The sequence below is a fragment of the Triticum dicoccoides genome, chromosome 2B, assembly GCF_002162155.2.
Source record: "Triticum dicoccoides isolate Atlit2015 ecotype Zavitan chromosome 2B, WEW_v2.0, whole genome shotgun sequence".
NCBI lineage: Eukaryota > Viridiplantae > Streptophyta > Magnoliopsida > Poales > Poaceae > Triticum > Triticum dicoccoides.
In genome coordinates this window covers 784,566,464-784,582,497 of record NC_041383.1, presented here as the reverse complement: position 1 = coordinate 784,582,497, position 16,034 = coordinate 784,566,464, and the positions used below count along the sequence as shown (strand labels likewise).

Genomic DNA, 16,034 nt, shown 5'->3' with positions numbered 1-16,034 from the left:
CATATATAGTAACCATTTGCACAGAAAAATATGAACGCTGGTAAATTCAAAAGCTCATATTTCTGCCACTAAAATTCCTATAGAGTAGTCTCTGCTTAGGAATTTTGTAGGAAATATGGCATCTATTTCACCTTAACAACACTTTTTTCTTCTTCTGTTTTCCAATTACGGTTGCTGTTTCAGTTTGCAACAAATAAAAAGATAGAAATTTACATGGCGAGCGTGGAAATATATTGCCCCCCTCTCTCCATCATTTCAGACTTTTAAATGAGTTCTTGGAGCATGAATTCAATATGGTATCCGAGTTAGGAGGTCTTGAATTCAAGACCGTGTCAACGCAGTATTAAAAAGAGATTATCTGGCCTACATAAATCCCACGTCTAAGGACTGATGAGTTGGTAGAGCATGAATTCAATAGCCATCGATGGCGATTGAGCCGGCCGAGGATCAAATCAAACAAACGATGTCGTATTTAAAATTAAAAGTCATGATATTACCTTTTCTTTTTCAATGTTAGCATCAAAGTATCTAAAAACTTTGCTTTGGTACACCACCTAGAAAAGTTTACAGATTTTGATGCAGATTAAAGGTAGAGATTATAAATTACCCCTTTTAGTCAAAAAAGCATGCTAATTTGGTGATAAGTAGCCATTTACTTCCATTGATAGTAATATATTTTAAAGTTTGCTACAGAAAAAAAATGAACGCTGCTAAATTCAAAATCTCATATATCTGCCACTAAAATTCCTATAGAGTAGTCTCTGCTTAGGAATTTTGTCGGAATTATGGCACCCATTCATGAGATACAAGGAACACCGTTGGAATTTTCCTATATAAGGATAGAATCATCTAAAACTCAAGTCCATATGTTTTTCATTCTTTCAACCTGGCCTTATTGTATTTTGCCGCATTTCAAATTCCCACCATAGCCCTTACATGCCGCAGTTCATCCAGCGTGGAAGAAAATAAGCCCAAGAACAATGACTTCTTCTATTATAATGCAATGGAAGGAATATCAAATCTAACGCTGAAAATAAGCGAATTATTGCTTATATAATTCATCCATACAGTATCTATTTGCATTTCAAAACAATTTTTTATTGTTATATAGCACACTTAGCAAATTATCGATTGTATGTTATGTGATGCTTGTTTAGAGTATCTAAATAGCTATATTTGCCAGACTATATTGATGTGACTTTGCATGTTAGGATTTGTTTGCCGCCGGCAGTGACACAAGCTCTAGCACAGTGGAATGGGCAATGACTGAGCTTCTCCAAAATCCATCATCATTAGCTAAGGCTTGCAATGAGCTTGGAGAAGTTATCGGCCCAAGAAGAAAAATTGAAGAAGCTGACATTGTTCGGTTGCCCTATATTCAAGCTATCATAAAAGAGACTTTTCGACTCCATCCTCCTGCTCCACTCTTGTTGCCACGCCAACCTGAGGCAACACTAAAAATAGCAGGCTACACAATACCAAAAGGTTCACGTGTTTTCATAAACGTATGGGCGATAGGTCGAGATAAAGATGTATGGCATGAACCTGAGAAATTTATGCCGGAAAGGTTCCTAGGTTCCATAGTTGACTTTAGAGGTGCGGATTTTGAGCTCCTTCCATTTGGTGTCGGATGTCTGATCTGCCCTGGGATGACACTGGCAACTAGGATGGTGCATTTGATCCTCGCTTCATTGTTACATCAGTTTAAGTGGAGTCTCCCTGTTGAGCTGGAAAGTGATGGGATTGACATGGAAGATAAGTTTGGCCTCACACTTACTAAGGTTGTTCCCCTTTGTATTGCAGCAACACCGGTTTGAATTGTCAAAAATAATAATAATTTGTATGAGTGTTTTAGGTGTTGACAATATGTTATAACTCAAATGTGTCACACATGGAATATATATCATTATTTATGTGACAGTGATACTGAATCTTCTAGAAACTCGACTTTCTAGCGATTCACAAGCTAAATAATGTTGTGTTATTGAAATGTTGTTCCTACAAAGATATTCATACATGCCATTCCAGCCACCCAAATTAGTTTTGAGGTTTGTGCAAAACCGCGGTTGCAGAAAATCCATGTATGACAAATACAAATATATTCATACATGCCATTCGAGCCACACAAATTAACTTGAGGTTTGTGCAAAGCCTCGGTTGCACAAAATCCATGTATAACAAAGACAACATATATGTCACACACTGTGGATGGTGGATGGTTTGTATTAGATAATAAAAATGGTTAACTTAATTTGGCAATAGTACTTTTAAGAACAATAAAAGCTATCGAAGGAAGCCAACGCAATTTGTATATTTTCACATTTGGGCTGTTTATATCGCTCAAAGATTCTGAAATTTCACACTTCATAATTTTTCACCATGAAAATGATACTTTCCACTGGTCAGAAATCTTTTGTTGTTCGCATTCAAATCTCTTGCACATCCCAGAGTTCATAATGTAGCATAATCCAAATATTTCAACATTTCAATACTTGCATACCTTTATTATTCGTTATTTGTCTCCAAGAATATCAATAAGCACAAATTCAAAAAATTTATGATCAACTCACATACTTTAAATCCCGCGGTGGCAAACTAAAATCATTGGCAAGCCAAATTTTGGGTAATGACCATAACAAAATTTCTGCATTTTGGTGTGCACAGAACAAGCAAAGCATATTGAAGATCTAACATGGCTGGAACAAATTTCAGATATTTGACTAAGAAAATAAACAAACTATCAAATTTCAATTCTACATCATAATAAACTAAGCGGCAACTAGACTATACTATGTTTGGATAGTGATACTGGCGTCAAGATAATGATAAACTAGATGGTCTACTAGACTACAGTGTGTTTGGATGAGATGGTGATGTCAAGATAATGATAAATTAAGCCATCAACTAGGCTATAATACTGCTTTGGACGGTGACAGATTTGTTTGGAGTAACTCAAATATTGGTGCATCATGTACATATGGTGCCATTGGGCCACTGACATGTGGATTCCGCAATACGTCATGGGATCTTTGTCTTGTACAGATGCACTAGCTCCCATCAACTTAGATATGCATGGCTGGTACAGATGCAGAGGCTACAATGTGGGTATTTCCCCGCCATCCATTACTCCGTTGGTGTTGGCCTACCGGGCTACCACTGAAGCTGAAGGCTTGTTGATTCGTACTGCTATGGTTAGGTATTATGTCTGACAAGTATTTCCGGATGGAGGAAGTACTATTTATCTTTTCATGCAAGAAAGAAAAATATAGTACTAATCTTTTTCTCCGACTAAGATTTATTGATCAGACATATCATGTTCCCTTGTTCGCGATGATGGTAAAATTTCTTAGTTCTCGTTTCCTGATAGCGCAGCGATGCATCTACCTTGTCCCTGTAAGGAGACGATTTGCAGATTGGTGTGGTAACCTGTGCATCCATTTTTTTTCTTTCAATATTATGCGTTGCTAACCTTCTCTAAGAGGCACAAACTCGGTGTGTTTTAGTCTCCACGCCGAGGTTGCCCGACGGCGTGGTCCGATGGTTTAATGGCCCCACTTTTTGCAACCATTTGGAGTGCTCGACATGGCCCATGGTGTAGTATGCAACAATAGATTTGACGATTCTACTTTTGCTTGATGCATATGTTTTCGAAGGTGCCCCATGTAACTGGGCTAAATTGGCTTTGTATGGGCGCCCTGGTCTTTAAGTGGCATGGAGTTGGTGGTGATGGCGGATGTCCCTGACCATTGCTCGGCGACATGTGTGGTTCTTGCTGCGTGGTGGGGTCTATGTCAGGACTCAGGCTGGACGGAACGAGCGGGCTTTTGGGCCCGCTCGTGGCCCGTTCAGGACCGGACCGGACGGTCCAGGACCGGTAGCAAAACTGGTCGGTCCGGGCTGCAATATTGGGCCCGAGAAAATGTCGGTCCGGTCCGGGCTTTCACCGAGCCGCTCGGTCGGACCGAGAAAACACAGTCATCGTCGTCGTTGTTCGTCGTTGTCGCAGCCACCGGCAGCCCCACGGTGACCACCATGTCCCCGAGGTTCCAGTCCCCTTCCTTCCTCTCCTCCCGGTGCGCCGTATCCTCTTGCCGCCGGTCGCCATCGTGGTCGTGCGTGAACTGCCGCCGTTCTGGAGTTCTCGAACATGGCCTCAAACCCAATGGTGGCATCAATTCCTGCGGGTATTGCGGCTGCATGAGTTGAAATCATGTCAAGACACTACAACTGAAAGGAACGAAAGAAAAGCCATGAACGAGTATTGCAGCCGTGCCGTCTCGCGTCCACCCATACGCAGCTATGTTGCCGCTGCATGAGAAATCGTGCGATCCCACGACCTCCAACAACGGCTTAATCTAACTAACCTGAAACTGAGTCAAGACGTGGACGTGCTCACACATGCACACGGTTCGTCAGTTAAACACAGGTGCTGTCAAACTTTCAGAAAATTCAGCTCGTCGGTTTCAGAAGATTCAGTTCGTCGGTATCGCTCCTCGACTTCATCACATCACTCATGCATGATCGCCCGCCTCGCCGCTGCACCCGCACACATCGACGCTGGTGGGTTCCCGGTCCGCTCGGTCCATTCGGTCCAGCCCGGGCTTCGTCGCAGCCGGTCCGGTCCTTGAAAACAGGACCGCTCGGCTGCTCGGTCCGGTCCGGCTCGGACCGCCGGCGGCCGGTCCAAACGCCGGCTCGGACCGGGACCGGACCGGCTCGGACCGTGTCCACCCTGAGTCAGGACTGTGCGTCTGCCTGGCTGTGTGATGATGCAGGTGGTTTTTGGCTGGTGGTGCTCTTTGAGTCCACGACCTCAAGTTTCACGGGTGAAAACTCTATGTCCGAGCTTCATCAGTTGAACTTGGTAATATCGTCATCCACACAATGTTCTCTTCTTGAAGGAATTGCATGAAGTCAAGTCAGAGAAGTCAAGGTTAAAACCCATGATTTAGTTTTAGTGTTTGGGTCTAGCGACGGCGGCCCTTCCGAGCATCAATACAGAGCAAAACTATGGGGTAGCTGTTTTTCTGTTCTGTGCACCTACACCAAGGTGCCCACTTCAACAAAATTTCATGCAACCGTAGTGAAATACAAGTTTCCACGTAATTTTTTTGAAAGTTCTAAATATGTTTTTTTTTTCAAAGGCACCATAACTTCGCACTTAACAATCGGGGCTTAATCTCTCTCCGGTCCTTTTTACTATGCATATAAGATTTATGTCAAGTCAAATTTTGAAAAGTTTGACCAAATTTATGTTAAAAATATCAACATCTACAATACTAAATATATATAATATGAAACTACATTCCATCATAAATCTAATGATATTGATTGGTATTGTGAATATTGATTGGTACCAAAATTCAGGGAGTATAAGTTTTTAGTCAAATTAGAGATACTTTGACTTCATGCAAAACTTATATGCAGACTAAAAGGGACCGGAAGGAATGCAAGGCTCCGAGATTACTCGCGAAGTTAGAAAAGAAATATCCTAGAAAGTTGAAGTAATAAGCCCAGATTGAAAAGATGGGATCAACTGGCTCCTGGGACTGGCGGATTAGTGGGCCGGCCGTTCTTGTTGCCACTAGAAACTCTAAATTATCAGCGATATATGATGTCGTTTCAGTAGAAGCTATGGCTCTGAACAATGGACTGTTGCTTGCTGATTCAATTGGTTAAAATAGATTGAGGAGGTGCAGTAGCAGTGCTTAACGATTGTTACTTCATGACTTCAGATTTTGCCAAAGTGGTTATTGAACATGAGTTTCATGAGGCGAACTCTGTTGCTCATGAAGGTAGTTCCTGGTTTGTAGTTTCACCTCCCTCAATTCTACTCTCTCCGTTCTAAAATAGATGACTCAACTTTGTATACTAACTTTAGTACAAAGTTAGTACAAAGTTGGGTCAACTATTTTGGAACGGAGGGAGCTCTTACCCTGGATCATATTAGGAACTATGATCATGATTATATACCACTCCTTATTAAAGAGAAGAAAAACTATATATAAATACAATGACTTCTCTATTTTTTTACAATGACTTCTCGTAAAACTATACTGTATTTACAATGACAATTGGAAAAAGAATGACTCCTGCTAATAATATACAAGTATTTGCAATGACTCGACAAAAAAAAGACTGCTACGTTATGAGAACTGAAAGCTGTAACCTAAAACGCCGTCCTCTGAGAATGAAAGTTGTAACGTATATAACCTAAAGTAGATCTAGATCGAAAAGATCGAATCAACAAGCTCTGAGACCGCCGTCCTCTGTCGCTTCGCCGGCGTCCGGGGCAGCGCATCCACGCTGTACGGACTTCCCTTGCTCTTGCCGCAGGTTCGTTTCCCAGCGTTGCAGACGGGGTACTCCGACGGGCAGCAGGTGGCACGGTCCCTGCAACAGGTGGCGCCCTCGGCCGGGCAGCATCCCCACGCAAGGCACACGCTCCTCACGCCGTACGTGCAGCAGCACGTGCTCCCCGCCGGGCACGAACTATAGCGATCGCACTTCTCCTCCGGCGCCGGTGGTGCCGGCTTCGGGTTGGGACCGGTCTTGACGGGGTAGGACGCGAACATGGCGATGCCGCACTTGCCGGCGCGCGCGGTCACGTTGCGCTCCATCCGGATGTAGCCGCCCTCGCCCCAGCCCGGACCCCACGAGTTGCGCACGAGCCAGTAGTCCTTGCCGCCGTCCGCCGCCTCTGTGCCGTAGCCCACCGCGAGTACGGCGTGGTCAAGCTCCGTGCCGCACCGCCCCGTGAATACCCCGGACTCGTAGAGCTGGAACTCACGCCCGCCGGCCTCGATGGCGACGCTGACCGGCTGGTGCGCCACGGCCTTCATCAGTGACGCCTCGTCGTCGGCGGGCACGTCCTCGAAGCCGTCGATGGAGACGATCGTGTGGGCCTTCTTAGCGAGGTCGCACTTGCCCTCCTTGGCGGTGTAGGGGTAGTCCTCCTCGTTGTCGATGCCGCCGTTCCGGACGATGAAGTCGAAGGCGTCGTCCATGATGCCGCCGTTGCACCCGCTGTTCTGCCCGTTGCGTGAGCAGTCCACGAGCTCCTGCTCCGACAGGGTCACGAGGTCCCCGGTGACGATCTTGTTGATGCCTTCCACCGCGGCAACCGTGGAGAACGCCCAGCAGCTGCCGCACTGGCCCTGGTTCTTGACGGGTGCGACGGCGCCCTTCTCCCTCCAGTCCACGGACGCCGGCAGCACGTCCTCGGCATGGTACCTGTAGCGCTCGCCGACTGCGTTGCGAGCCCTGCCAGCGGCGCCGGCGCCGAGGTAGGCAGCGCGGAACTCGGCGTTGGTGAGGTCGGCGAAGCGGTTCATCCCGAGGCGGAACCCGCCGCGCTGCGCGGCACGAGCGTTGTGCGCTTCGACGAAGTCTAGGTTGTCTCGGAACGCGCGGAACCGGCGGACGTACTCGGCGAGCGCGTTGTAGGAGCGACCGTGGCGCGCCAGCCACGCGTCGAACATCGCCCGCACATCAGCCTCCGTGCGGCGCGTGAGACCGCGCGCACCATGGTCCGCGGCATTGTCGACCTGCGCGGCGGCTGCAGACGAGGAGGCGGCGAAGAAGACGAGGAACAGCAAGGCCGCCACGGCCGCGGCCGCACCGCGACCTGCCATGGCCGCCGCCGCGTCTGCTCTTCTCTGGATCGGCTTAGGCTGTCGTCGTGGTCGTCGTCGTCGTACCAGGGATCATTGGTTTCGATCGCTTGTGGTTCTGGGTAGAAGGCCGGTGATCTTATTTTATATTGGTCATCATGGCCTTGGCCCGTGGCAACGTGGAGTTGTGATCGGGTTCCTTGTGATTGACGTGTGTGATAGAGACCTCTCTGATTGACGTGGAGGTAGATTGGTGCAAGTCGTTTCGACCTCTGTGATCTAATCCTGCGGCTGAGACCACGCTGACAACTTTGAGGTGTATTCGAATCAGATCGCACGGTCGAGACGAGCACGATGACAACTGCGACTGGAGTCCCGCCATCCACCACGTAGTATAGGAAACTTGCAGCCGGGGAAAAAAGGATGCTGGCTAATTGGGGGTCAAAGTCGTTGCCTGATCAGGTTTCTATTTTTGGAGCTTCAAGTTTTTGGTAAATTTTCGAGTACAGTACTGACGTTCACAAATTTCAGGCCTAGTTTTCAGAATTTGAAACTTCCTGGACTCTTTTGAAATTTCAAACTAATTGAATTCATGAAGTTTCAGAAATTCAAGTTTTTTGGGTAAATTTAATATTTGGAAGAAAAATCAAACTCCAAAATCGTCAAAGGCTTTCCTTTTTTTTTTCTGGATTACACACAGGGGAGAAAGGTGATCGGACATATGAATGCAACATAAAAAAGAAAGAGAAACGCTTCCTATCTGCCGACCAACGGGAAGCATTCATCAGGCCACTCTCATGACGCCAATACATTTTTCATTCCATAGTTGAGATTCTTTCAAAACCAGTCACTGAACAAACCAATCAAGCCCTATTTTCTCTCTGCGCCCCCCTCCCACCAGCAACCCCTCGTCCATTTCTCGGACATTAGTCTCACCTTCCCCATCCCCATTCCCATCTCGCATGCCCCCGACTCGGCTATATCCTTGAGTTCTCACTGTCTCTCTTCTCCGGGAACCAACCCTTCCCACGCGCCAGTGACATATCGTCCGACGTTGCCCTCATCATTTGTCCATGACAACACAAGAGCGAGCGACCAACCCCCCTCGTCCTCCTGGTCATCTCCACCAGGTTCGAGCCCTGCAGCCTCTAGTTCACTCGTCGGAGGGGCATCTCGGTTGTGGAACAAATTCAGCACATGTCAACCTGCAGGACCCACCCCCATCCATGCCCAAGCACCGTCCTCATATGATCTAGGTATTGAGTACTCTTTCATCTTCATACATTTTTTCATATCTCTGTGTGCTATCATGGGTTTATTCCATTTTAGTGGGTTTCAACTTTGTTGTGTCCTTTGTATAGTGGATCACCAAGTCATCAACGAATTTCCATGAATTTTGCATGAATATGACACAAATATGCTTCCTACTTGGATACCTTATATTGAGATATCACTATTTTCACCATTCCTACTCTAATATTGGACCTTCCAAAAATAATACTCCCTCCGATCCATATTACTTATCATAGATTTGTCTAGATATAGATGTATCTAGACATGTTTCGGTATTAGATACGACCGGATCTTGACAAATTAAAAACAAGTAATATGGATCAAAGGGAGTACTACACATGCTTCTTTGGTCTAGAAAGTTCGCTTCCGTAGTTCAACCGGTGAATTTGGTATGTAGGTGAGACATACATGCATCCCCATGTTGGCGGCACACTTAGTTAATTTCATGTTTAATTTTCTATTCGTCAAACTGAAATGAGTATATTGATATAGCACATTTTCATGCTTCATACTGATGGTGTTCCAAATTATACTTCATATGATCCCTTGCTTAGATAGAATGTTTCCATACTTCCTGCTTCTTTAAAAAAAGTTGTTGTCATTGTTATCGCTATTGTAATACGACATGTCCCGTATTATTTATGTATGTTTCTTTGGTGCATGTAGTTTGCTTCCTAACTTTGTCTTTTGCAGCAAACTTCTATTTGTCGGGAAACAATGCACAATTTATGACTCATAGACCTCTAATTACTGTAGGACGGGGTCCATCCATGCAAGCGTTTTTTAGCTTTTGACAGAGTTGCATGTGCCATCCAACCAACATCCCATGCCTTTTAATTTTATCTTCAAATTTGAACCTACTATAACTTTTGACCAAAAGTCCGATTTATATTTCGTTTGCATAGTCATGTTCCTTTTGACGAGGACTTTCAAATAAGACCACTCTTAAATTTGACAACTTTAATTTTTGTTTCCAAGTTTCAAATATTAAAACTTGGTAGTCATAGTATTGAGTTTTACCAAGTTTCATTTGCGTTTAGGATTTAGATCAGGGCTTAGGGTTTAGGGTTTGAGTTTTAGTTTACAAACTTGGTGAATTTATTCATTTGTTCCAATTAAGTTTTAGTAGTTGTAACTTGGTGAAGTTTTTAAAACTTGTGAAAATATATTCAAAAGTGGTATTGTTTTAAAGCCCTCGTGTCAAGGAACACGAATATTGTACTTTTGGTTCAAAAGATATAATAAATTTAAATTAGAAAGTCAAAAGAAAAAGCACGGTGATGGGATGAGTGGAGCTGTGAAAAGCTGCACGCATTGACCCCATGTAAGGTAATTCAGGGCTAACGCGGATGCAAAGAGCAAATTAATTTTTGAATCACGAGACAACCGGGTGAGCACAAATCTAGGTTGTTCGAGGATGTTCCTGCCATAAATCGCTTCTCAACAATAACCCCAATTTTTATTTGGTCACTAGCACAATTCATGTGTGCATTGCTACAAAGCCTTCAAAAATATTAGGAGTTAATTAAGCAATGACCTTTTGAGAGTATTGAAAGATGTTGGTGGTTGGTGTCATGTGATCGTTGTGCGGTTCACTATTAAAAGGAGAACAAAAGGACGTGGAGATATTTGCAAGTAGCAGAAGTTCTAGAATCTTAAGTGAACATGGTATTGTCCTTTTGAAGTATGTAGTCCGTTCATGGCGGTATTAACTTTATTCTATTTTTTCTCATGTGCACTTACTTTGTTTATTCTGTTATTTGAACAAGAACTTTAACGTTGTGTATTTCTTTCCATCACCATGCAAAAGCATTATAGCCTAGTTGACAGCCTAATGTGTTATCTTGACGTTACCATCACCATCCCAAAGTAGCCTGGTTCATAGCCTAATCTATTATGATGTGGATCTAAACATTGTTTCTCAATATATTTGAATATCAAATTTTTGCATTTTGTTCTTGTTCATATTCTTGGTGAAAAAGCAGTGGATAACGAAGGCGCATAAGGTTTGAACTCTGAGAGAATATCAAATTTGTCACATAAATAATGATATAAATTACATGGCTCATACATTTGAATTATTACACATTAACAACATCTAAAACACTCTTAAAATGGTGCCTTTTATTTTCCTGAAATCGGTGTTGCTATAATACAAAGGGGCACATTCTTTGCTAGTGTCAGGCCAAAGTGATCTTGCATATCAATCCCATCACGTTCCAGCTCAATAGGAAGACTCCACTTAAACTGATTTAACAAGGAAGCAAGCATCACATGCACCATCCTAATTGCCAAAGTCATTCCAGGGCAGATTCGACGCCCTGCACCAAATGGAAGGAGCTCAAAATCCACACCCCTAAAGTCAATCGCCGAACCCAAGAACCTCTCAGGCATAAACATCTCAGGTTCAGTCCATACATCTTTATCTCGACCTATCGCCCATACGTTTATGAACACGCGTGAACCTTTAGGTATTGTGTAACCAGCTATTTTGACCGTCGTCTCTGGTTGGCGTGGCAACAAGAGTGGTGCAGGAGGGTGGAGCCGAAAAGTCTCTTTTATGACAGCTTGGAGATAGGGCAACCGAACAATATCAGCTTCTTCAATGTTTCTTCTAGAGCCGATAACTTGTGCAAGCTCGTCACAAACCTTAACCATTGATGATGGGTTTCGAAGAAGCTCAGCCATTGCCCATTCCACTGTGCTAGAGCTTGTGTCACTACCAGCAGCAAACAAATCCTAACATACAAATATAATGTTAGATGAATATAGTCTAGTAAATGTAGCTATTTACTAAACAAGCATCACACAAAGTACAATGTATTATTTGCTAAATGTGGTATAGAAGAATCGACACAACTCTAAACTACACTTTCGTTGCTATATGGATGAATCATATATGCAATAATCCGTTCATATGTAACATGATATTTGATATTCATCTTATTGCATTATAGTAGAAGAAGCTATTATTCTTGACCCAATATTTCCTTTTTCACTCACCGATGTTGAAGTGCAATCTTACGAGAGCTATGGTGGAAATTTTGGAAATGCTGCAAAACTGAAATATCACTGGTTTGAAACAACGAAAAAAAAAGAATTTGAGTTTTGGATTATTCAGTGCTTATAAAGGAAATTCATATTGAATTTTACATGATTTGGTTCTTTGTAACACATGAATAGCATGTCATGATTCCTATAAAATTTCCATGCCAATACTATTCTATAGTAATTTTAGATGCATATTAATTTGTATTCAAATGGTATTTTTCAGGTTATCAGTTTTCATGTTTCTGGTCGCATACTATAGTGAATGTCGTTATAATTTTTGTGCTTCCATGTTGTTGTATTTCTAAATTTCAAGGTATATGCAATACAGGGCCTCAAAGGATAGGACGGACACCATCAGTGTGGATCCATATATATTGAAATGGTATAATGAGTAAAACAATATTTGAAGTGCTTTCTCAAGAGATGCCGATTTTAGAATGGTACAACCTGCATCTATCTTTTTTATCATTGTTTGTGTGGTTTGGTCCACTACTAGTTCCAAGGGTATTACAGTGGTGAGAGCATACTTATTTGGCTTGTAGTGGTACCACGCTCAAGGCACAATTTTTTCTAGAAAAAACTCTAAATTATTTGGAGTTATTGACAACAGTAGATGAATAACATGCCACAAATATCCACATTAAAATTTGGTCTAGGCATAGGGAAATAAGGAACCAAAAAAAAAAATATCAACCATCAACAGAAACAAATTGGCTACTCTATAGTCTTTGTCAAGTTATATTTTTATTCCTGATCTAAAAAGTCAAAACTGGATATGAAATTTTGTGCCACTTGAGCCATCTCGATGCCATTTTTGTTTTGGCTGGGTGTGGCCATGTGCCACCATTTGTTTGATCCCCGGGAGAGGCTCAATCAGCAAGGCTGGCCATGTGCTTTGATCCCCGGGAGAGGTTCATGGAATCACTCAAACGGTATAATACATCGAGTGTACTAATTTTGATCTTTTACTAGATATGAGTTGAAAACTGAAACAGCAGCTGCAATCGCAAAGAAGAAAGTTGCGTGTTACCGTGAACTGTGAGCGTAGCGTATCACGGTCCAGCAGGTCCTTGCCCTCGTCACGCGCCGCCACGTCGAGCAGCACGTCGAGGTAGTCGTTCTTCCTGGGCTGGCCGGCGTCGCGGCCGCGCAGCCTCTTGTCCACCTCGGCGTCGAACACGGCGTGCAGCCGCGCGAAGATCCGCGCCAGGCGCCGGCGCATGCCCTGCAGGTCAGCCGGCGCGAGCACCGGGAAGAAGTCGGACACGTTCGGGGTCCCCAAGCCTTCCATCATGGCCGTGATCACCTCTTGGAAGTCCTCGGAGCCGCCGTGGTCGTCGAGGCTGGTGAGGTCGATGGAGAAGATGGTGCGGGAGATAAGGTTGAGGCTCGTCGTGAAGGCCACGCGACCGACGTTCACCGCCGTGCCCTCGCGCGCCAGCCGCGCAACGTGGTCTGTGAGCTCCCTCACCTTGCCGCTCCGCAGGTGGTGGAGCGCGTCGAGCCGGTGCGGCGCGAAGAGCTCCGTGGCCATGATCTTGCGGAGCGCGCGCCACCTTGGCCCGGGGGACAGCCAGGCTACGCCCGCCGCATGCTTGCCGGTGGCGTCAGGCACGGACCGGATGGCGAGCACGGAATCATGCCTCTGCAGGAACTCCCGGGCCATGGCAGGGGAGGAGACGACCACCGTGGTGACCGCGCCGAGGCGGATGGACATGAGCGGACCGTGGATCTTGGCTAGGCGGGCGAGGGAGCGATGCGGCTTGTCGCCGAGGAGGTGGAGGCTGCCGATGAGCGGCAGTGGGCGGGGGCCCGGCGGGAGGCCGGAGCGCGCGTGCGCTAGGAGGTTGAGAAAGTAGAAGGATAGGACAGAGACGACGAGCCATGCTAGCCACGGCGCAAGCACAGCCAGGGCCACCATTGGTTCCTTTGTGCAGTTCGGCGTACGGCGTACGACACATGAAGCACTAAATAGAAGAGAAACTGAAAAATCATAGTCAAAGTTCTGTTTTCGACAATCAGCTGTATATAAGTCGTACTCTATTTCTTTTAAGATAGTACCCCTCCTTCTCATAATATAAGTCCTTATTCCAACCGATATGTGAGGAAGGAGTACCCAAAAAAAAAGAGAGAGTCTGATTTAGGTACTCCATTCGTTTCAAAAATGTTACTTGCTCTGTTCTAAAATATAAGTGCATTTATTTTTTATAAGTCAAGCTTATCTATAGGTAGTTCCGTGTGATCTAGGTTTTTGAAGAAAACATCAACATCTACAACGTTGAATTAGTTTCATTATATCCATCATGACATATAATATTTCATTTAATTAATAGTGTAGAAGTTGGCATTCTTTTTGATATTTACGTTAAGCATTATGAAGTCCGACTTCTAGAAATTTTAGAACACCTCAAATTTTGAAATGGAGGATATAAAATTGTATATTTACAATAAACCAATTTCAAAAAGTTATCCTGTATATGATAAAAATTACGACCAACATCCACAACATCAAATTGTTATAAATTAGTACTCTGTAAGCTTAATGAAAATAAATTGCACCACATATCGACATAGCACAACAGGCTACCTTCTGAAGCAAGGTGGGATCTTTTCCTTGTGGCATGACAGGTAATCCGATTTGTTATTTTCCTGGCCACTGGCCAGGGACTACACATGCCTCCAATTATTGTGGAGAGTCTCCATCAGATCACACAATCCACTATTGAAGAATGGGCATGAGACTCGTGCGCAAGCAACCAAGGTTTTCGGTAGGGCGCCGTCATGGAGTTTGACATTAGGGCGGTGGTTCACACGTACTACTCCATGGCCGACTAGAAGAAGACACGTGCACATTCTCTCACTAATATTTTTTCTCTCAAATCGACACAGGCTTTATCAATTGCTCAGGAGGATGACAATGAATCAGAATACATCCGAGAAGAAAGGAGGGAGTATATTTACCCAAACACATATTTACCATCATCATTAGCATGTTTTGCATATCTATATCCAGTGTCATTTGCTTTTCGGTTGATATGTACCCCCTCCTGCTAGAATAATAGAGTTGTTATTTTATATTTCTTATATCATGATAAATGTCTATTATTCCTGCTAGAATTGTATTAACCGGAAACTTGATACATGTGTGGATACATAGACAAAACACTGTGTCCCTAGTATGCCTTTACTTGACTAGCTCGTTAATCAAAGATGGTTAAGTTTCCTAACCATAGACATGTGTTATCATTTAATGAACGAGATCACATCATTAGGAGAATGATGTGATGGACAAGACCCATTTGTTAGCTTAGAATAATAATCATTCAGTTTGATTGCTACTGCTTTCTTCATGTCAAGTACTTCTCGGTGTTGCAGTTATATATCTTGGCCACTCATGTCCCCCACTGCTGCCGCCGCACACCGAGTTAATTTGGCTCCATCGGCGGCGACAGCAGGTCGGGGATGTGGGATGCCTTGGCGCGGCGAACCTCGTCATGGCGTGGATCCGTGGACCGATGTAATCCATTCTGTCACTGATTTTCAAAGTAACATTCTACACATCCTCGTTTTTTACCAGGACTTTGATCGGTTGCCCAATCACAAGTATCTATGGGTGAAAAGAAGATAAAAATCAACTCCATTGCAAATCACAGACACAAATAGCGCCAATTGAGAAAAGTCATCCAACAATCCCATACACCAATATATAGGGTTGGAAAGCCGTGCCACAACCCATTGCCTTAGTGAATAACTCACACATGACGATTGGATCGCAAGGAGATATCATTGAAGGCGACATAAAGATGAATGATTGATTGATGAATAGTCTTACAATATTTGCCAATTTCGATACAGTGGTTACAATTATAGCTAATTCAAGAGATGGCTACAGTAGTGATGGTGGTGATGGGTATGGAGATGACTGGGAAATGGATGCGGCTAGGGTTTGTGAATGGCTATTGGTGGCGTTTTGCGATGTTTCCTGATGCCTCTATTGCATATTAAACCTGAGCCCTTTTATAAAGTGTGCTTGGTTGGACATCATGGAGTTCCTGGCGGTGAGTACGACTGCTGGTA

General features: G+C 44.2%; 3 protein-coding genes across 3 annotated transcripts in view; 1 reads left to right on the top strand and 2 right to left on the bottom strand.

Annotated features, from left to right (window-relative positions):
• LOC119366291 (geraniol 8-hydroxylase-like) overlaps nucleotides 1–1,906 on the top strand; it is a 3,673-nt gene extending 1,767 nt beyond the window's left edge. Inside the window, exon 2 of the mRNA XM_037631999.1 lies at nucleotides 1,212–1,906. Within this exon, the coding sequence (XP_037487896.1) occupies nucleotides 1,212–1,817 (606 nt within the window). The 3' untranslated portion in view covers nucleotides 1,818–1,906. The remainder of the gene's footprint in view (nucleotides 1–1,211) is intronic.
• Nucleotides 1,907–6,095: 4,189 nt separating this feature from the next.
• Nucleotides 6,096–7,634, bottom strand: LOC119366290 (cysteine protease 1-like). Its single transcript, XM_037631998.1, has one exon. The coding sequence runs from the start codon at nucleotides 7,632–7,634 to the stop codon at nucleotides 6,225–6,227; it is 1,410 nt and encodes a 469-aa protein (XP_037487895.1). The 3' UTR covers nucleotides 6,096–6,224.
• Nucleotides 7,635–10,927: 3,293 nt separating this feature from the next.
• LOC119366289 (geraniol 8-hydroxylase-like) lies at nucleotides 10,928–13,891 on the bottom strand. The gene is made up of 2 exons (XM_037631997.1): nucleotides 12,988–13,891; nucleotides 10,928–11,645 (listed from the first exon to the last, which is right to left on the bottom strand). Exons 1-2 carry the CDS (start codon nucleotides 13,876–13,878, stop codon nucleotides 11,031–11,033), a joined length of 1,506 nt encoding a protein of 501 aa, XP_037487894.1. The 5' UTR covers nucleotides 13,879–13,891; the 3' UTR covers nucleotides 10,928–11,030.
• Nucleotides 13,892–16,034: the final 2,143 nt, after the last annotated feature.

Coding starts and splice junctions, on each gene's coding strand:
- LOC119366290 (XM_037631998.1), bottom strand. CDS start 7,634: ATGGCAGGTCGCGGTGCGGCCGCGGCCGTGGCGGCCTTGCTGTTCCTC.
- LOC119366289 (XM_037631997.1), bottom strand. CDS start 13,878: ATGGTGGCCCTGGCTGTGCTTGCGCCGTGGCTAGCATGGCTCGTCGTC. Junction 11,646..12,987: donor CGCTACGCTCACAGTTCACG/GTAACACGCAAC, acceptor TTTGTATGTTAG/GATTTGTTTGCTGCTGGTAG.